Source organism: Filicampus tigris, chromosome 4 (assembly GCF_054856515.1).
Source record: "Filicampus tigris isolate MCC_2025a chromosome 4, RoL_Ftig_1.0, whole genome shotgun sequence".
Taxonomy (NCBI): domain Eukaryota; kingdom Metazoa; phylum Chordata; class Actinopteri; order Syngnathiformes; family Syngnathidae; genus Filicampus; species Filicampus tigris.
Genome location: NC_141220.1, coordinates 10978760 through 11001124, shown reverse-complemented (window position 1 = coordinate 11001124; position 22365 = coordinate 10978760). Strand labels below are relative to the sequence as shown.

The 22365-nt window shown below is 40.0% G+C and overlaps 2 protein-coding genes across 12 annotated transcripts; one reads left to right on the top strand and one right to left on the bottom strand.

The window, feature by feature from the left end:
- Positions 1–278: 278 nt before the first annotated feature.
- Positions 279–19185, top strand: agbl2 (AGBL carboxypeptidase 2). 9 transcript variants are annotated; one of them, XM_086029441.1, is made up of 22 exons: positions 279–410; positions 1391–1545; positions 1840–2007; positions 2110–2217; positions 2938–3091; positions 3164–3413; positions 7278–7703; positions 8208–8350; positions 8904–9063; positions 9152–9278; positions 9355–9455; positions 9540–9643; positions 9917–9983; positions 10108–10206; positions 10286–10369; positions 15555–15653; positions 16529–16625; positions 16773–17087; positions 17167–17197; positions 17268–17461; positions 17863–17998; positions 18753–19184. In XM_086029441.1, the coding sequence occupies exons 2-22, from the start codon at positions 1434–1436 to the stop codon at positions 18844–18846; spliced, it is 3069 nt and encodes a 1022-aa protein (XP_085885567.1). In that variant the 5' UTR covers positions 279–410; positions 1391–1433; the 3' UTR covers positions 18847–19184. The 9 variants fall into 9 exon arrangements, with proteins under 9 accessions (XP_085885567.1, XP_085885571.1, XP_085885569.1 ...); XM_086029445.1 differs by having other exon boundaries at positions 331–410; positions 1416–1545; XM_086029443.1 differs by having other exon boundaries at positions 331–410; positions 1404–1545.
- tmem17 (transmembrane protein 17) lies at positions 18869–21115 on the bottom strand. 3 transcript variants are annotated; one of them, XM_086029451.1, is made up of 5 exons: positions 20907–21075; positions 20652–20751; positions 19902–20015; positions 19632–19775; positions 18869–19515 (listed from the first exon to the last, which is right to left on the bottom strand). In XM_086029451.1, exons 1-5 carry the CDS (start codon positions 20927–20929, stop codon positions 19438–19440), a joined length of 459 nt encoding a protein of 152 aa, XP_085885577.1. In that variant the 5' UTR covers positions 20930–21075; the 3' UTR covers positions 18869–19437. The 3 variants fall into 3 exon arrangements, with proteins under 3 accessions (XP_085885577.1, XP_085885576.1, XP_085885575.1); XM_086029450.1 differs by having other exon boundaries at positions 18879–19412; positions 20652–20755; positions 20907–21115; XM_086029449.1 differs by having other exon boundaries at positions 18884–19515; positions 20652–20755; positions 20907–21115.
- Positions 21116–22365: the final 1250 nt, after the last annotated feature.

The window sequence follows — 22365 nt, the reverse complement described above, 5'->3', positions numbered from 1 at the left end:
CTGTATGTAAATTAAAATTAAGTTAATATTTAGTAGAACTAGTATTGTGTGTACTAACGTTCTGTGACGGCCATTTTAGCTGGCCAAAAGGACTATCTTCTCTGTGATAGAATCAGATGAATTCATTAATTTCTCCACCAGTTTAGACATTTACCGTCGCATACAGCACAAATGTTAATTGAACTAAAAACGAGCTACTGTAATTCTGTGAATTGGACCCAAGCGTTTACGTCGAATTCGTAGGTTCGAGAGGCCTAGCTAACAAAAAGAGATGACATTGGTGTTTGTTTTGTTTAGCCCATCGGTTGCTGGGCAACATGTTGTTGGTCGATGAAGAGTGGGTTGTTATACAAACTTCTCTTGAGACGCTGGGACTGAAATGCAGCGATAAGCGACGGTCGCAGTTTTAGGTACACTTGCACACTCATACTTACCTATTCTACTTTACATTACATAATAATTTGCAGTTCTGATTAACATTGCAAAAGAGAGACAATTCAATGACATGTTTATGATTGGGGTTGTAGTTGGCAGTGGTGTAGACGGACTTGTAGAGTTGTGCTCCCAGTTAACTATGATGCAGGAGAAATGAATGTCTTCAATTCAAGCAGCACAGGGAATGACATCAGCGCAATCTGATTGGACACTTAAGTAATTGCTTTGAAATATTTATATTTACAAAATATAAATAATGTGACATCATTGCTGCATCATTCCCTGTGTCAATCACAATGTATATTGTAAATAAACCAGCTATTTTTTTTCCTGTGCTTCAATTTTTAAAGCACTGTTAATGTAGTTATTTTTGTCAATAGTGTACGTTATATATATTAGTCTGAATGTTCTCTATTGAGAGACATAGGAACAGAAGAGAAAGAGGACAACAAAGATATGCTGTTACCAGGCTAAGTGCTAAAGAAAGAAATCGCAACATATCATATCCCCACATATGCAAACATGGCACCAAGGGGCTGTAAACATCATGGGGATGATATCTGCTTTAACGTTTAGTAAGTGTTACGATCTTGTGGCATGCAGTGCCACCACTGTCGCTTAATTCCCTTTCTGTGTACATGCTCTTCTCATTTTCTTGCGTAAAAAGTCATTTTTAGACATGTGAAACATTACTCAACTTCAGCATATGGTCTTTAATTGAATGCTTGACTCACTATACATTCTCACAATACCTGTGTGAGCATGAATATTTTATGCTAAGTACATTCAACATTTTGTCTTTATAATGTTTAGCCTTTTCTGGTGTGGCTAAATACCGCTCTCGTTGTGGTGCAGGCTTGCAGGTTAGCTGTGCACCATCTCAAACTAAAGCTACTATAAACATGTTAAGTAAATGCCCTTCTGGTGGTTTAATTATAACAACTTGTACTCATAGGTATGCTTTACAGTTGACCATTTAGGCAAGGAAAACATCAGCCATGGCCGGCCCTGCCATCAGAAATTGGTGGAACACCTACCAATTAGACAAATCTGACACAAATGACTCCAACAAAGAGGAGGAAAAGGAGGATGTAGCAGAGAAAAAGAAGTGTAAGCTGTTTTTCATGTGTGTTTACTGTCTCCGATGTAAAGAGATTTATTTTTGATAAATTTTAGAGTATCCTGACTGCTTAAAATATTTGCAATGTGGCCCTCAAGCCTAATGCCTGACCATTATTTATGAAATAAGTACACTCCTTGAATGAACAATCTTGTTTTGTGAGGCTATGGTAATGGACGGCGTCAATGAGAATTGCATATCCACAATCCACATATACTTAACGATGAAAGGAGCAAGACTCAAAGCTTAGAAAAAAATAGATAATGATTTCTGTGCTTCCTTAGTATCGATTAGTCAGACATTGCGAACCAGGCAGCTGCGTGTAGAATTTGATGGTGGACGTCCAGTTTTCAGTCTTCGAGCACCACTGGACCTGGTTCAGTTCCCATCTATCTCCTGCCCGCGTTGGCCGGTAGAGTGTGAGGTCATCAGTAATGCAATCCATCACATAGGTAAAGACACAATTCTCATCGTGACATTGATGTTTTAATACACAAGGAATCTGATAGCCAACTTAATATTCATTTTTCATTTCTTTCATTTCTTTTTCATAGACTGGGAGCCTCCAAATCCTGAACCTTTCTACCACCCAAGTGGCCATGAGACGGCACCCTTGCCACCTGGGGAGGAGAGCAGACAAGTTGTCTATTGCATCGACGAAGGTAACTTTATAAATAAACATTACTGTAATTGGGAATATTCTACAAACACCCATTGGCCAAGTCTAATGAAAGTGCACCTTTAAAGCACATGTTTTTAACAATATGGTTAGAAATATTAATCTATCATGAGAGGCTGTTTTCATAATTGTAAGTACAATGAATACATAAATAAGATCAACAAAATACTAAATACTAGAAACAGCTCTCAGTATTTGATAAATCTCAAACATTGTTCAAATAATAGCTCAATCAAAAGGACAAAACTATCATTGTAAAGCCAGGGTCTTCTGACACTCATGCATTGTTGTTAATTGCAACAGTGTTCCTGTGTGTATGTTGATGTAGACCAGAAACACATTAAGTGACTGTGGGATTTGAATCTGTCATCATGTCAACTACTAATTTGGACAAAAACAAGTGGATAGAACACTGAGAATACTTTATTGATACCTGGGGGAAATGTGACAGTGACTCAATAAAGTATAGACATGACGTACAGTAAAAATAAGTGCTCAGTGGGGGAATCAAATAAAAGACTAACAGGTTAACAAAAATGAAGGTGCAGCCCCACATGAGGTATGCGTGAATAAAGAACGGTTCTACAGCTAACTGAACAAAAACAAAGTTAGCATCTGATCTGCCGTAGCCGCTTTGGTAAACAACAATAGAAGATGTTTAAAAAACAGATTCAGATGTCTTTTGCTTGTCATTCTTTTTAAGCCAACAAGTGGCCCTACTTCACATGCTCTCGCGTTGGAGGTTCACGGTTGTCTGTGAATAGCACCTCTTCTTCTAATGACGTCAACCCGACAGACCTCTCACTTGAGTTTGAATCACGATTTGAGAGCGGAAACCTTCAGAAGGCTGTGCAAGTGTGAGTCTCTCATTTCCTTTCATTATTTTTACTTTGTGGTTACACTAATCTTATGTGTTGTCTCCTACTCAGGGGTGCCTATGATTATGAACTCACCCTGCGCACAGATTTGTACACCAGTAAGCACACACAGTGGTTTTACTTCAGAGTGAGGAACATGAAGGCTGGAGTGAACTACCGCCTTACTATTGTCAACTTGATGAAGCGCCGCAGCCTCTACTCCCAGGGAATGAAGCCTCTGCTCTACTCTGAGAAAGCTGCTACGGAGAGTGCTGTTGGATGGAGACGTATTGGCTCAAACATCACATACTACCGCAGTCAGGTAGATGGTTTGAGATAAGTTCAGTAACTGCTACATTTATGAGCTTTCTCACATGGTTACACATATTTTGAGCTATGGTAAAGTGCAATATTTAACCTTTTGGAAACCTGGTAGCTGGAGTGATGTTAAAAATAATCATACACAGTGACGACGTTTACATGCAGTCAATAACCCTTTAAAAACACGGATATTGGAAGTATTTCGGTTTTTAAAAGACATATAAACGCAATAGCCCGAATATGCCCTTATTCGGGTTTTTAAAATTCCAAATATGCCGGGGTTACTCCTTTTCTAAACCCAATTGTGTGCATACACACGGCGATCGCAATACCCCGATTGCACGGGACCCTGCGCATGCTCAACCGCAAGGAATCTTGGTCTTTGTAGTACAGGAAATCCTTGTATGTGCACTGTTTGCTGCGCAACACACCAGAAATGCACAATTAGTGATAAACAAAACATGAGGTTTGGCACGCACGGATTTACCCATTTGTGGATTTTCCCCCCCAATATTTTTTTATATTGCTTTCAATTTTATTGTTTTGTTTTTGCTGTTTTTTTGAGGGCAGCAATTCCTGCTTTTTCTGGGAAATGCTTACTGGAGGTTCATCCCCATTTTTTCCCAATAATCTTTGGTGTTAAAAAATATTACACGTATATGAGGGATGGTCAACTTAAATGCTTGAGGTGGCCACAATTTTTCATCAGTACTATTGGGGGGAACATACGACCACACACTTCTTAAGCAAATGTATAACTATAATTCTATTTTAAAAACTGACCAAATATGCATGCATGCAAAATACATGCTTTTAATATATTTAATTTGTGATGATAGATATTTCAATGCATGTATAATAGATCCACTTTTATATCCCAACAACAAAAGATTTGAAGCAAACAACAAAATAACCACATTCTGTATTTGCTAAAGACTCTTACATAAAAATTACCATTCAAGTGTGGCACAAAACTGTTGAACAAGAAACCAGCATGAAGTGAAAGAACTCATTTTGTAATTTTTTTTTTTTTCACAAAAATCAACTCACTAAAAATTATAATATTATTGAGGTATTATCCTTGTCCTGCTTATCATTCCAAATCTGCAAAAAATATCCCCCTCCTCCACTGCAGGAATATTTTGAAGTACTTTTCAATTTACCGTGGTTGGATAATGGTTGGATGGAAGCTGAGTTGGCCCATTGTTTCCACCAAAAAGATTTACTTAGGTAAACAGATTCCCCAGGGGCTTTCGAAGTACCAACCTAGCCACTAGGATCTTTAAGGGGCCAGCTGCATCTTTTGAGGGGACGTGCTTGCTGATGATAAAATGCTCACGGATCACAACAGTCATAGTGGAAATTGACCTTCAAGTGAACAAATGGTACAACCAACAAAACACCACGTGTCATTCTTGGACACCGGAGCAATGGATTCTGCTATGGCGCTACTATGAAGGTAAACACGAAGTACTCACAGTAATACTTGGAATAATGTTGTCAATGAGTTCGTTAGCTGTTGTAGTAATTTCCAACAGAAACACAAATAGGGTGAGTGCATGTGTTTTAATGACCACACTGCACTGAAAATGGTTACATCATTACATGTTTAAAATCTCACCTATTCGTACAACAGGGTACAGGATTTATTTACAGAAAATATATTTGTTTTTGTAAGTCACTGTAATATTCAGTTTAAACATAAACATTGTGTTTACATTCAGGGAAAAATGTATGGTACCTAAATAATTTCGTTTTGAATAAATTGCACCTAAATAAATGTTATAAAGACAATTGCTAAAGATAATTTTAATGTAATGCTTACATCGCCGGCCCATATAATCTAACTGTGAACACTGACCTTTTTTTGGGCATGTGTTTTGATTTACAGATGTTCTGGATGGACATTTTGAGACAGTTTCAAGTGAAGGGACACGTGGGCTCTCCATCATCTGAAATACGGAAGTACAATATCTCGTGCCCTCTTTGCACGTCCCGGTAAATTTCATTTCACATAACTTGTAGGATACTTGCTGAACCATTTTTTTACTTTTACATATTTTGTGTTTATATGTAATTAACCAACCAGCCAACTCTTCCTGGATCCTGGATGTGCTGCGCAGCTGCACGAAGGTAAATACCTATTAAACTCACAGGAATGTTTTTTTTTTGTTTGTCACCTGTTGTAGCAATTATCAGCAGCTTTTTTGTTACTTATAGCAGGCTGATTCCAAAGCTAAGGCTCTGCCTACACAACAAAGTGTTACTCACCACCTACATAGACCCAAGTACAGTATTCAAACAAGACAGAAGATTTATCTGAATAAAGTATACAGTCATTAAAGTTATTGTAAGCCACTGTAATGTGCTCAGTTTGACTACAAACACTGCGCTTGAATATAGGAAAATGAAATGTACTCCAGTAATGATTAAAATAAAATGTATTGCAGGTTAAATCAAAGAATATTTAATTTTCCTATAAAACAACGCCAACTGTTGAAGATAAAATGCAAATGTACGTATCACTGACTTATATTCTCTAAGACTCAACTTTGACATTTTTTCTGCATGTATTTTGATTAACAGCTGTTGTAGATGGCCAAATTGGACATGCTGAAGAAGTTTCCAATGTTGGGACAAGTTTGAGCTCACCATAAGACTGCCAATCACTGAAAACAAAATCAGATATCTAACCTAGACTTTGAATCTTATATCAAGCCAAAAAGTCTGTTTGATCTTGTTATGTGAATAATGTACAATGCAAGAGCAGAATTTGTAAGATTATTACCAGTGTTTTAACTACTTATTTGCAGCTGTATCACACAAATAAATTGTTAAAAAAATCATACATTGTGATATCTGGATTTTTCCTTTTAGATTATGTCACTCACAGTTACGGAGCCCCTCTGGTGCCAGGGTATGAGAAAAAAATATTTTTTTGCTAATCTGTACCCACAGTTTATTAATCTGTACCCACAGTTTATTCATCTGTACCCACAGATTAATAAACTACCCACAGTTTAGTAATCTGTTCCCACAGTTTACTAATCTGTACCCACAGTTTACTAATCTGTACCCACAGTTTAGCAAACCGCTTGCGTTTCGTCGTAAACACAGCCGTAAATTCAATTAGGAAGTATATTGTTTCTAAAGCGTAGTGCAATGCTTTGTGAATCACATTTAGAGCAGTCATGGCATGGTTTATTTTCACTTTCATCCCCTTATATCAAATGGAAATACTATTGCTTGAGTTCTATGGTGTTGCTTAAGCAGTTTTAGCAGCTGCGAACGGCTACAATTATCCAATGTGTTTATTTTCATTTTTCGTGCGTCAAATTCATTCACAAGCTTGTTCGCTCGCCACAAGCAATCACCCTATTGTCATTATAGGGTGGCGGAATGCAAGCGGATTGGTAAACTGTGGGTACAGTTTATTAAACTGTGGGTACAGATTAGTAAACTGTGGGTACAGATTACTAAACTGCGGTTACAGATTACTAAACTGTGGGAACAGATTACTAAACTGTGGGTACAGTTTATTAATCTGTGGGTACAGATTACTAAACTGTGGGTACAGATTAGCAAAAAAATATTTTTTCTCATACCCTGGCACACAGTGGACATGCACCTGCGATGAAAATTTCAGGTCTCTAAGTGGTGGATTTCTAAGTGGGAGAACTTGCAAATACTTATTGTATTTACACTTATATATAATAAATGTAGTCTGCCGGTGGAATCTGCCTTTCGCCCATGTGATAAGATCCTGCTCACCCGCAACATTCTTCGGGATATGTGGTCTATGATATGAATGTATGCATTTACTAATTTATTACCCTGTGCTCAACACTAATGGTATGTCTCATAGAGCTCCGTGTCTGTCCCACTTCAGAATACAAAGGATACCAATGAGTCAAGGACCCTGTACTCCCTCACTTGGACTCTCCAGTTCCCATATGAATTTGACACCTGCTACATCGCCCACTGCTATCCCTATACCTATTCACACCTACAACGCTATCTCAGGCACATTTCATCCAACCCAGCAGTGGTGTCATACTGCAAAGTACGGGTCCTGTGCCACAGTCTTGCTGGAAACGCAGTCTACTTGCTGACAGTAACATCACGGGCTGGCGAAAAAGAAGAAGAGGGCAAAAGCAAGAGAGCTGTGGTGGTCACGGCCAGAGTACACCCAGGAGAAACCAATGCATCCTGGTTGATGGAGGGATTCCTGGACTTCTTGCTGGGGAACTCGGATGATGCGCAACTTCTGCGAGACACTTTTGTTTTTAAGGCGAGAAAGTTCAAAATATAACTTCTAATATCTTATTTTACATGATTCAATATCTGGGTAACTTGCACCACTAAATTGAGTAGTTGATACGCTTTATCTTATTATCTTCTAGTGTATTTATTATTATTACTATTATTAGTAGTATTTTTTGGTTGATTCATATATAACAGACAATCGTGATTTAGGTCATTTAATTACCTGATGACACTCTGATGAAGGCGGAAGTACACGCCGAAACATGTCAGGTAATTAAATGACCTAAATCGCGATTGTCTGTTATATATGAATCAACCAAAATATAGATAACAAGGAAGACAAAATGAACTTAATACAACTATTATTGTTATTATCATTATTATTATTATTATTGTTGTTATTATTATACAGCGTAGTGACGTAGTTGCTGTCATATGTTTCAAGACTTGACCAGGAAGCCAACATTTTCTTTTATCAGCGCTTCATGCCAGGCATTTTAAAAGGCTCCCCCCCCATCATATGCTTCAGGTGGTGCCAATGCTGAACCCAGACGGTGTGGTGGTTGGCAATTACCGCTGCTCCCTGGCAGGCAGGGACCTCAACAGAAATTACAAAACTACGCTCAGGGATTCCTTTCCATGTGTGTGGCACACCAGGAACATGGTGGAAAAGTGAGCACTTTTTATTTTTCTTTATTCTTTTTTATTTTTCTTTTATGGTTTTTTTTTGGTTTATTTTTCTCTATGGTAACTTTTTATAAGTCACCGATGGTGTCGTGTTTCACTCGTCTGACTTCCATATAGGCATCCTGGATTTAGTTCCCACTCAGCGTGTGAATGGATGTCTGTGCTCAGTAATTAATTGGCTTTGCCCAAAGTCAGCTGAGATAGACTCCCGCTCCTTGAATATTAAGTACAAGTTAGGCAACTGATTTCAGAAATACTGTATATAACAGAGCACATTGTTTTTGTAATCAACCAGTTGTATTGTGTTAGTCTGAGATTGGGACTCTCAATCAGGTGGGGATTTTCTCGAAACATACTATGACTGTAATGGCAGAATAATGGCAGAATAACGATACATTTGTTGATCTATTGTTGTCTATTGTATTGTAATTATTCACTGATTGCATGCTCTCTTCCTGTACTATATTATACTTTGATTGAAAAAACATGGATAAAAAAACTCAGAGGTTATTGTCTTATTATTGTCTTTATTCCCCAGACTGATAAAGCTGACAGATGTAGTTCTCTACTGCGACTTCCATGGCCACAACCGTAAAAACAATGTCTTTATGTACGGTTGTAATAACCAAGATGACGATTTGCCAAAGCTTCAAGAGAGAGTTTTCCCTTTGATGCTGAGTAAGAATATCAAAAACAAGGTATTATATTGGTCACGAAAATGCCTTTCTTTGTGTGTGCACATGCTCATAATTCCAGTCACAAGTCCCTGCACCTCCTTTTCCGTAGTTCTCCTTCGAGAGTTGCAAATTCCAGGTGCAGAAAAGCAAAGAGGGAACCGGGCGAGTCGCCATGTGGAGACTTGGAATCAAAAACAGCTACACCATGGAGGCCACTTTTGGAGGTTCCACGCAGGGTTGGTGTACACCTTCTGAATATGTTGGTTTATGTGTATGTTTTTAGTATGTGTTTCAAGTATGACTTTTCATCAGGTGATAGGAAGGGAACACATTTTACCACTCAAGATCTTAAGTCCCTGGGCTTTTATTTTTGTGATACCTTACTTGACTATTTTGATCCAGATCCAACGAAGGTAAGAGAACAATGCACACCTCATCACAATTAAGTTGACCCGAACACACGCAGCTGATTTAATGGTTTAATTATGCCGCTTCAGGTCACTTATTGTCTAAAAGAAGTGACAGCTCTCTTGAGAGAAGAAGTCCGAGAACGGGGCAAAGAATTGGATACTGACTTCTCTGTCTATGATTTGGAATCTGGGTAATATATTATATTGTGTTGTGATCTATCAATGGCGCTCAACATAAATGAATAGGCTCCGATAGGTTATTGAGAAAACCTGCATTCCAAATAAAATGAATACATGAGATAATAAAATACGCCCACAAACGTGGGTCATTGAGTGCGTATGTGCACACACAAAACACATTTTAATTTTTGTTGCAAAAATAATCAATCCATCAATAAAGTCTAGCAATAAAGTACTGTGATTGATTGATACGTGTTATTAAATTTTCTTTTTTGCTTTTGCAGCACCAGTGGTTCCAATAGTTCTGATTCTGATGGACTTCCACTCCATTTGCTCCCACAAACTGCAGAGGTACATATGATGACCATCTGCTCCCATGGAGAAATGGAGAAGCTCTTTTGTCAGATTCTAATCAGACTTAGATAAGATTTTAAACATATAAATGATCATCTACTGCTCCTCTCCTCCAAAACAGTCTCCAGTAAAGAATAAGAAGAAAATGACTCGCAAAGAAAGAGACATGCTGAAAAGTAGGATGCAACCCGAAGTTCTGCAAAGTATCACTCACCATATTGTAAGACAACACTCCATTCATTTACCTGTTGTGCAACAACTGGTAAAAGTCAAACATTTGGATGTTTGGATCTTTGCAGGAGCCTGATTTTCAGCATGAGATTGAAAATGCACAAAAAGACAGCATCCAAGAAAGGCCAAGAAGACACAGGAGAAAATGGCAGGTATGACATATGGAATGTATTGTGGTGACCAACAATGGAGAGACATTCACCAGGAACCTGTATCTTTAAGGGAAGGAGGGGAGTTGACATACTTCTGGGTGCAAAGGGATGCTAGACTTGAAAGGGTTGAAAGAGAGTAGCTTTCTGTGTAAACCAGTCAGTTTTGTGTGGAGAGTAAAAGAGACGTGACTTGCCTTTGTCTCCTTGTCTCGTCATTTACCGACTCTCCCCAATCGGTTACCTCGACGTGAGCAATAACGACAGATGCCATCCGCGCAGCAACAGTCAAGTATCTTGACTTTTGGCAACATAACCCAAGGCTGTGGTTTCAGCACATTGAGGCCTTGTCCCAGCTAAGCGGAATAACACAGGATGTTAAGAAATACTTCCATGTGGTGTCAGTGTTGCACTCAATGACAGCCGTAGCTGCAGGAGGCTCCACCACATGTTGGCAAGTATGATATGCGCTCCAAGCATTTCTTTTGAGACTCTTTGAAGTGTCCAAACCGGAGGAGGCAGATCGACTGCTGTCCCTCAGTGGCCTCAATGGCCATCTGAATTGATGGAAAGGATGCTAGCTGTATTAGACTCGGCTGTTCTGTCATTCCTGTTCATGCACATATTCCTGCAGCATCTTACCGTGGTGATGCACACTGCACTAGCCACTTCCCCCCTCTACTCCTACAAAAACTACCGTGCGACGAGGGTTGGGCATCGTTTGAATTCGGACTATTCCGGTTCAGATTCCAGTCCTTCGATTCAATTCCGGTTCCTAACATTTCTTAATTCCTATTCTTAAAGTGGAATTCAACGCAACCATATTTCTTTTCAAGAATGTGTTCCTAGCAGGCCCACTAGTTGAAACCCGGCATTGTGATTAATATTGCGTTTGTGCAATATGAATTTAGCAGCAAAATCCATCCCTTTTTAGCCATCTCACGGGGCGGCCATTGAGTCATTTCTGTCGACTACAAATGACATCACAACTACTCAGGGTTCAGGTAGTGACCAATCACGGCTCAGCTTCAGAAAACAAGTCAGCCGTGATTGGTTGTTACCTGAGCCCTGAGACACTTTGATGTCATTTTGAGTTGACAGAAGTGACAAAATGGCCTCCCCCATAGATGGCTAAAACGAGCGGATGAGCTCTTATTCCACAAACGCAATATTTATCAGAATGCCTTGTTTCAACTAGTGAGCTTGCATAGAACATATTATTGAAAAAAAATATGTTTAGGTTGACTTCCACTTTAAAAAAAAGAAACAAGAAATGTACTTTTTACTGTTTGTGAAGTTTACTATGAGTTACTTTTAACCAATGTATTCACATCAAACTTATGAATTTGAAATTTTGAGCAATGAAGGCAGAGGCAACACAGTAATGTCCAAGACAGCATATGTGGAGGTATTTTGTCATATTTGAAGTGATATTATTTAATGAAATGTGTTGCAATAAGCAGAAGACTGTCTTTTTTTTTTTTTTTTTTTACGAAGTTCAGCCACGCTTATATAGTATCTGTTATCGCAACTCGCGAACCGGATTGTTAGTTCCGGTTCCACTCGATTCTCAGTAACCAATCCTAGCGTTCGCTGAGGAGGCAGACAGGGTTTTCCTCACAGTTTGCCCACGCGCCACCCTCGGAGGGCACTACAGACGCCGCAGTGACGGCCCCCACCAACGTGACGACGGGTTATGTTCCTACCAAGCCAGGTTTGACGCTAAGCCCAAGTAGTATTGCAAACTCAGCAGTTTGCTGGCGCTCATTATCAGCTAGGGGTGCTGGCCAGGGCTGCAAGTTGTGGTTTATTACCGACTCCATATCAGCCCGGCCGACGTCCGTCTGCTGATAAACCTCCGTGCTCAGCGCAGCATCCTGCCAGCACAGCCAGTAGACACCAAGGCGGGCAGACAGGTCCCGCGATGGACGCCTCTAGTGGCACACCCATACGGAGGTGTGTTTTTGTGTCCACTACTTCAACTGGGATTTTGTAATAACCTCTGTATCCACGCCACTGCTGAGCGCAGACTACGTACCTCTGCTTGGATGGGCCGGTGCGCTCTTCCTGTCAAAGACGCCTGCTACCAGGGATCCGTATCAATGGCTGCTTTTTCGAGTTACCAGACCTCACCAAGCTCTCATTCTCGGCAGCTGAGGCTAAGCACAGCGTGGAGCACCACATCACCACTGCAGGCCACCCGGTCTTTGCTCATGCTCATCATTTCCACTGGGATGTCATTTTCGGACCACAGCAAGTGGCAAAATGGTCACAGGCACCCACTGAGATGGATGGATAAATACGGGTGGATTTTTCTGCTTAGTTCATATTCCACAATCGCAGTATTGATCAGAAGACCGCATTTAGACTAGTGGGGCCACGTAGAGCTTTATTGTAAGACATTTTTTGACTGGACATAATTTTAAGTTACCCTACTAATATTTACCACCAAAGACTTAAAATTTTAATGTTTAACATCAACTAGAGTGTGATTTTGAGAAAATTTTCACATTTCATGGGCTAGGCTAAGTCCTTAAAATATTTCTTGAGGATTATTATCTAACAAGTGAAGCAATTTAACACCTATAGTAAACTTTTGACTCAGCATGAGACTCGGTATTGTTTTCGTGTTTTGTAATGTTTTACTGTTTTTATGTTATAATTTATTGCTTCAACTGGCTACAGTATTGTTTTATGACAAATTTTTGCTCCATGTACAGCACTTTGTATGCAGCAGTGCTCTATGCAGTTTAGTTGAGAGTAGTTAGTAAAAACATTATTCAACATTTAACATAGTTTACCTTTTACCCCATTTTTATACTCACATATTGTTGATGAAAAGCATCACTCGTCAATCTTCACTTCATATATTTTGAATTATAAAAAACAAATATTGAAGACATAATTTATTAAAAAATATTATTACCAAAATTCCCATTTACTTACATTGATTGAAATCTTAACCGATTCTTACAAACTCTGGCTCATTTTATTCGTAGTACAAATGTCTAGCCAATGATATCCTCCTTTGGATGTACGGGTGGTTTGAATATTTTTGTAACAACTACATAATGTAACTTGTTATGATACTTGTTTGGCCACCGCGTGCCATGTCTGATGTTGCTCATCGTGGTCCAAGCAATGCTCAGGGAGTTTGTATGAATGCTTAATCTCATGGAAAATTAGAGGGAATATTTCCCACCACCCCACTTGCACTCACAACAGACATGTCAGACTACACAGTGGGAGCAGTGAGTTGGTGGGGACTGGCAACCGCTAGCCTTCTTCAGCAGGAAAGTCCGTGACGAGAGGAAGTCCAGCACTTTTGACCGAGAGCTGGAGGGGGGCCGCTGGTTCACTGCCTTCATGGACCACAAGCCGCTGACATTTGCCAAGCCATGGTCTTGCCCTCAGCAACGTCAGCTGTCCACCATTTCTGGCTTCACTACAGACATCCAGCACACGGCTGGCAAGGACAACTATGTTGCCGAATGCCTCTCTCAGTTTGTTGTGGGGGCCGTTCACTTGGGAATTGAGTTCGCTGCCCTGGACGACAACTGACATCAAGCCAACACCGCACTCCTCTGTTATATCTCCTCCGGCGAACCACGCCCCACCGTGCCATCTGGCTTGCGGCGCCATGTTTTTCACACCATCCGTGGCCTTTCCCATCCGGGTGTGAAAGCCTTCACAAAGCTGATGGGGGCCAGGTTCCTCTGGCCGGGCCTCAGGAAAGACGTCAGGAGGGTTCAACACCATACCAGAGCTTGTTGGCATTGTTTGTAGTGCTGCACAGTTTCACTCACCGCCTCACCATGGTGGATAAGACCACCATTTGATGAGAAGTTGTACCCCTGTCGACTACTATCTCAGCCGAGACGGTCTGGCCGTTCATCGCGTCTTGGGGTGCGCCACCTTTGTTCACAGGGGCCCACAGTTCACATCAAGCTCTGGACGGCACAAGATTTACCACGCTGCCGCGTACCACTTGCGACGCAACAGTCTCTGTAAGCGATTTCATTGTTCTCTGGAAGCCGCTTTGTTTGGGGCAGCCACACGGACAGCAACTGGGCCGACCGTCTCCCCTGGGTCATGCTGGGTCTCTGTTCTGCCCCCAAGTTAGACCTTCAGACATCTTCTGCGGAACTGGTTTTATGGCATGCCACTACATATCTCCGGGTAATTCTTCCCAAAGCCGTAGCCCCCTGGTCTGCCACCTCTCATTGGGCTATGTCCCAGGGGGTTGCCGACGTCTTTGCCCCATTCCTACACCTCGCCACTGAGTGGTGGAGGTAGGGGCTAAACATTTTGCTGTGGAAATTGGAGGTAAACCAAAGCGGACCACGAAGGGACATTGATGTGCTGCTGCAGTAGGCCCTGCCACCACAGCATGGGCACCCGCCTTCCGTGGTCTTGGGCCCGGCCCCAGTTCCAGACATAATGCTAGCCCTGAACCTTCTTCCTGCTAATCAGAGTCGTTTTAGCCGCTGATGCTGCCCTCCGCCTGTTTTTCTTGACATTGTTTATGATTATCTGTCAATTATGTACTTTTGTTATGATGATTTCTGTGGGGCTAGAGGGGCTGTGTGGTGACCCACAAGGGAGATACTTTCACCAGGAAAGATGTTTATGTATATAAAGGGATGATTGACATGATGAGGTTAGAAAGAGATTAGCTTGATGCTTGCTGAGTAAACAGTCAGGTTTGTGTGGAGAGTAAAATAGACGTGACTACTTCTCCTTGTCTCATCATTTACCGCAGTGTTTCTCAACCTTTATTGAGCCAAGGCACATATTTCACATCGAAAAAAATCAACGGCACAACACTTCGCAAAACAATTCACAAAAAGTAGCTATACGGGGTCATTATATACCTTCTGTCTTCTACTGGAAGAACATTTTATTGTTTTGCCTGTTACTATACGTGGTTGACATAAATAAATGAACATAATTGTATATATTTTTTTAAATTAGAAATATATTTTCTTTGTCAAGATAATTTACATTGGATAATTTCCCACGGCACACCTGATGATCTCTTACGGCACGCTAATGTGCCACGGACACTGGTTGAGAATCACTGATTTACCTCATCTCCACAATATGATATACGGATAATATAAGGTCTTGAATGGAAATCCCATTACTTTTCTTGATGTTGAATTATATCAACCCTTTGCCTGTCAAGGTAAATATTCCAGACCGGAAAAGTGGGATCCCTTCACCAAATACTGATTATCTGGGGATCAGTCATGTTACCCTTTGGCAAGGCTTTGAACCTCTCAAGGTAATTAATTTCATCACTATTGTCTTAAAAAACACATGTAATACAATTTTCCAACATAGTTTAGCCAGTAAATTAAATAACTTTAAACTTAAATTCGATGTCTCAATTCTGACTCATATTAAAGTGGAAGTCAACCAAAACATTTTTTTTAAGAATATAATCTATGCAGGCCCACTAGTTGAAACACAGCATTCTGATTGATAATGTGTTTTGTGTTAATTCATATTGAGTTAAGCAGCAAAATCTAGCCATTTTTAGCCATCTCAGGGGGCGGCCATTTTGTCATTTCTGTCGATTGAAAATGACATCAGAGTTGTTCAGGGCTCAGATAACAACCAATCATGGCTCAGCTTCAGAAAACAGGTGAGCTATGATGTCATTTCAGTTGCCAGAAGAGACAAAATGGCCGCCCCATGAGATGACTAAAAACGGGTGGATTAACTCTTATTGCGCAAGCACAATATTAATCAGAATGCCGTGTTTCAACTAGTGGGCCTGCATAGAATATATTCTTGAAAAAAATGTTTGAGTTGAATTCCTCTTTCAATGAAAGTAGTTACACAGGGCCCTGTACCCCTTTTATTTCACCCTCCTAACAATGCCTCAGTCTTTTTTAGTTTCCCATTCAAGGCAGTTAAATGTACATCTCTGCAAAGACCAAACAAAAGTGAAAAAAGATGTGAACCACCTCATTTGTCTTTTTGTCTGCCAATTTGTTGTTGTTGTTTTGTTAAACTTTTTTTTAACAATATCAGCCTTTTTTATTTACCTTTAACCAGATTATCACAGTGGAAAAGAGAAAAGGAAACATTTAGTTATTTTGAATGTGTTTTTGAATGAAAGTTGAATTGAAGTTTTCCACTGTGCTGTTTTAGGCTAATCGCCGAGAAGGCATGAGGGCAGTGGCAGACACGCGTCGCAAGAAAAGAGTATGCCCAAACAACCCTTATGCAGCCATTTCACCTCCGAGAGGTGTGTTCTGGATATAGCCTGTATGGAATGGCCACTAATCGGGCACTACTTTTGCAGTGCATAGACTCTGAAATAGACAAAGGAATGTAAGCCATAAATGTGTATTTGAATGTCCTATGACACAGTTGGGTGTTTGTGTGTCTTGAGATTTGCTTAATGCAGACCAACAAAGAGACAGAGCACAGTGGAGATACTCATCGAAGCTGCTGCACTTCAGTGCTCTCCTTCGACGCCCTCCAAGATTCTTGTACCCGGTCCATCAACAGCTGCAGCAGATTCATCATCATCAGTATCATCATCTACAGCAGCAACATTATCAGCAGCAACATTACCATCATCATCATCAGCTGGATTATCATCCTGATCAGGAGCAGGACCCTAATAACCCGCAGCAGTCTCAACAGCAGCAAGAGCAGCAGCATCCTAACCGTTATCATCAGCAACAGCAGCAATGCATGCCTCGTGAGTGGTTCATCTACGCTTTTTTTTTTTTTTGTCATGCAGAAGTTGCACATTTTTAAAACTTGTGTCGCTCTTTCAGGGCAATCACCCGTCAATGCAACATCTTACAGGTAAAACCTGGACCTGCAATTACTGCGACAGTCAGTTCAGTCAGCTTCACAAATGTCCTCTTCTTTTCAGCCTTCATCGTCCCATGTTTGACATTGTTCCCACAAGGCACCTGACGTCAAGCATCAGTGATGATAATGATCATTACAGAGACCAAAATTCCTTAGTGGCGCCAAATCGTTACTATGTCCACCAGGATCTGCCTTCTGTACTTGCAGAAATGCCCAACCCCAAATGGCAAGGTGTGAGAGAGGAAGACTTTGCAGGTTTGTCTTTAATACTCACAATAGTTCATTTGTACTTAATGGCCACAATATTTCATTTTATTAGGTAAATATGTACAGTTTTATAGGATCCGATACAAGTGCTGTTCCAGAAACTATGCCTTTACAAAGATAATAATGATCCGTTTTGATTGAAACAGTCACATGACTATTAATATGATTGTAAATGTGGTTGACCTTTGCAGTGGTGTAAACCAATAACTATGTAAGTGCTTGTGAAGCGCTTTGAGTACTGAAGGTAGACAATACAAGTGACAGTCCATTTACATTTACCTTAAGGGAAACCACAATATGGAAATTGTAACATTATGTGTTTCTACTAAATATTGATTGCAGTTTCAACTGGTATAAATTTGATCAATCTGGTTTTGTATTTGCTTTAGTTGGATTGCTGAAACATCTACCATTTCGAGAGATGAACCGTCGAGATCTCATCTCAGAAATCTGTCAGAGAAAGCCTATTTCCCACCCTCGTTTTTTACTGCCTGTACTAAGGTACACGGACCTGCAAGGACATAGGTAAAACTTTTTTTATAAATGAATGGTGAAATGAATGTGAAAGTGGATGGTTTCCTCTCATTCTTTTTGTCATCTTTTTTTAAATTTCTCAATTACTCAACCTCTTTCACCTTGTGTTTTGCTGGACCAAAAGGCAATTGATGGGATAGCAATCACTGACCTGAACTCGCACCCCATTTACATGTATCATTCTTTTAATTGCCACCGCCCCACCGCCCCCAACTTCAATATCAGCCACTTTATTCTACAGTACATGGCTCTAGCTTTAAAGTGTATGCACACCATGAGCCCGCTTTTCTTGCCCAGTGCAAAGTGCAGTCTAACGGCACACAGAAGTGGAGTTGTCTTCCTTTTTGGCATTTTGGTAGATGGGTGCAGTTAGAAATGGGCATTTAAGCCGTTGTGGGAGTGAACACAGCCAACTTGATTCCTGGCCAATGGAAGCGGCTCCTCTCATTCCCTTTAAATTTAGCGCAGGTGAGGCTGAAGTTCATTCACAAGATCTGCGGTCGCAAAGATCGATAGATATTGATATTGATTTAGATGCGCTGCTCACTGAGTTGAAGTTTTTCAAGACATGCTGACATTTTACACAACGCCATGTTATGGTGATGGTTTGTGTGACAATTGAGGCAAACCTTTGGGGAGTTTCAAGTTGTACCTTGGCTCTGAATGTTGTAATTCAACTGTATAACATGCTTCTTTGGTTAAAAAAAACAGGACAAATATTTGCATGTTTTCCATTTTTCCTCAGACAGAGCAATTCGACTTTAGAAGAGAGAAGACCAAAGAGTGTTTTACCCCCTGTAAGGAAGCCGTCCACATCCACAGAGTGGCACCATAGGTGAGTCACCTCAGGCTGAGGATATCAGGCCCCTACCTCAGAAAGAGTAGCTCAATAATGGCACTGCTCCAGAGAGGCCAGTTGCCTCAAGGCCATCCCAGTCTGTGGCACTTTACAGTATGATGTTGGGATTACAGACATTCTGGTCAGTCAATGGAACATCTTTGGATGGATGTGAAGGAACATGTGAAAGCTTGTAGTTAACAGGATCCCATTGATGCTGATGTCATTGTATATGGTCTGTTATAACCTATGCTAACATAACTTGACAATTTGACTTGAATGTGTACAATTTAAATTATACAAGAACTTAATTGTAATGATGGGATAATATGGGTCAAGATAACATCCATTGATAACTACATTTAATAAACAATATAAAAATAATACATAAATTGCATGGTTTTTTTTTTTATTATTTACAAACATGTAACATGCTGAGAACATACAAAAATAAATATGATTTCTTGTAATAAGTCCATTGTTTTTACAATTTTACAAAACCAAAACGTGACATTGTGCTTACAGAGTCCTGGATGTTTGATGAGTTTTGATGTATGTGTAGTTGATCTAAAAAAAAAAAAAAAAAGATGTTTCAATCAAACTGGCGGAGATGGAATTGACTTTCTGTGTGTCTGACCAAGCCCCGGAGAGCCACAAAACCAGCAACAGCCTAAAGGATTCAAGAGGGAAAAGGATTTTACTCATGTAACTTGAATGCAAATCACTCATTTACAAGAATGGAGATGATCGAAGTACTGATGCCCACGGTTAAAAGCAGTAGCATACCTGCGTGAGGATGAAAAGCGCTAAAACGATGTGAATGCCTCTCTCCAGGGGCTGTACGAGAATGGCTTCATTGCAAAGCTGAAACAGGATTTGTGGCAACTGCAGCAAGATGCTCAGCAGCCAAAATCCAGCCAACTCTGCGACCTTCCGCAAACAGAAAATAGCATCAAAATTGTTTAGCTACCTTGTGCTCATTGATGTAAATTTTGTCCATTTTTGTGATCGGTGCTGGACTGAATCTCAAAAATCATTTTACTGTTGATGTGCTACCTTTTCACCCAGGTTCCCCACATAGCCAAGATAAAGTCTGATGGCTTCAATCACAGTCATCAGGATGAGGATGGTCATAAGGATAAACTTGTAGTAGTCTGGCAATGCAGAATACTGGTAAAAAAAAAAAATCATGTGGTTAACAAACAATTATAGAAAGTTGTTTACCACACTAAGTGCGTGCGCGCGTGTGTGTGTGGGGTTGACAATGGCAACACATCAAATCTGAAATCTGATTGGACAAAAAAAATAATAAAATCTACAATCGGCTGGAAGCTGCGCAGCCAAATCACATGATGAGGGAAAGACAAAGGACTGTTGGAAATAAACAAATTATTACCATTTCATGCAAGTTGTAAATGATTGTGCGTCGGATAGTGTTTTGGCTAAAAATAAGTCAGCATTTGTGTTTCATTTTTACAATGAGTTTAAAAAGTGTGTTTTAATAAGTTCAGTGTGTTCGCCGCATCACTATGGACTGACCCATGCTTCAGTAATATAATGGCCACTGCCCTTTGAACCCAGACAAATTCTTCCCTGGAGTGCCGAAATGCAAGAGAACTTGCTTTGGAATTTAGATGCATTTTCATTGCACCCACTAACTTATTAATTTTGTCTTTCTTGAATATTATGAGACTTACTGTACTTGTGTTGACAAACATTTTGCCTAAAAGATCATATTAATAGCTACGCGCTCTTTCATTCCGAGACATTATGTTAACGTGAGCCGTCCAACATGCTCTTTCGTACTTTGAGGTGCAGGATGACAATCTCACTGATCAACCACAGGGGGAAGAACCACATGTTAAAGAACAGAGACATCTGGAGGGGCAGACTGGACAGAACACGCCTGTCTGGGGAAAAATAGACACAAAGAGGTGAGTCGTGTAGTTGTTGAGCATAATCAAAGCTACATGGAAACACTAATTATTTGCTCCAAACGAACAACATTCCAAACGTTAGTCGTGCTAGCTCGCTGCTATGCTAGCAGCATTTTGACGTTACCGTGTGTTGACGACGTGTGGCATTCTCTAGTGGGAGACTGACTCTGGTCCACAAAGACATTACGAGAAAAGTCCTCCAAACGTCTTCTGATAGTGTCTGGTATGTCCATCGCGTTTAAAGAGCGATGGTTAGCTCAAACAAACAAAAAAGAAAAGTGACCCTCCTCTTCCTGTTCGCAGACTGCAAATGCTGCTCTCGTTTCCATGGCAACAAGCACCACTAGCATGTTGATTTGTGGCAATATTCTCACAATGGACAAAAAATAAAATCATGAATCTTGATATATTGACACAGATGAGTTAAAATGAGCCACTTTTGATTTTTAAAGTAAACAGTAGGCAGCCAGGCAGGTAATTCGTAGATGAGTTTAAAAATGTTTTACGATAAATTTATTAATAAGAGAATCATCTATTCTCTCGGTTCTGATAGTGGATGGATGGAGTTATTTTATTGTTAATTATTAATTTAAATGCATTAATAAATACATTGTAAAATGTAAAATATCTAACAGTTATCCTAATAATAATCACAATCAATTTTCATGAAAATATTGAAATAAAAATATATTGTTTGTATTAATGAACCAATTGTTATGAAATACATAAAACACATTGCCTGTTTAGTACTTAGTACTTTCTGTCATCACTGCGTATGACAGAATTCAGGATGTAAATATTGATGCTTACTTACAGGAAATTGTGTACCTTCTTGTGCTTGTGCCTCTACCCTAAGCCTATCACAAAAGTATCCCGCAACATACATGCCCCACTATTGGCCTGTCTGTGCCAACTGGAAAAAGTAACAGGTTAAAGTATATCCTCCAACGGCCCATTTCAACATATTGATGGGGAAACGGTGCAAAAATATCTAGTGTTCCCATCTTTGTGTCTAGTCTTGTATTCGCCAAAACAGTGTGCCCGGAGTCCCTGTCGTTAACTTTCATACAAGGTGATTAATAAAGAAGTGGTATCATCAAAACAGAAACAATCCCACAATTATCAGTAAGATGCTGACGGATAATGACAAGACTTGTGAAGGAATGTAGTGCCTATCTCCCCCGCTTGACACGAAAAAATGTTTCACGCTGTTTTATACAGTTTTATGCTGTTAAATTACAGTTATCTATCGCAGTGTTTCTCAACCTTTATTGAGCCAGGGCACATATTACACTTCGGACAAAAATTCACGGCACACCACTTAGCAAAACGATTCACGAAAAGTACCGGTAAATATACAGGTTATTTATGTATCTTCAGTCATTTAGTGTAAGAGCATTTCATTGTTTTGTCTGTTATTATATGTGGTAGGACCACATGCTACAATGCTTGATGATACATCTTTATTGTATTTTAATGTTATTTTTAGCAGCAGTTTTACACTGTACGATATTTTAATATACAAATGTAGCCAGTTCTTCACAAATCACAATAAAAAACAAAAGTACATTGAATTTGACACA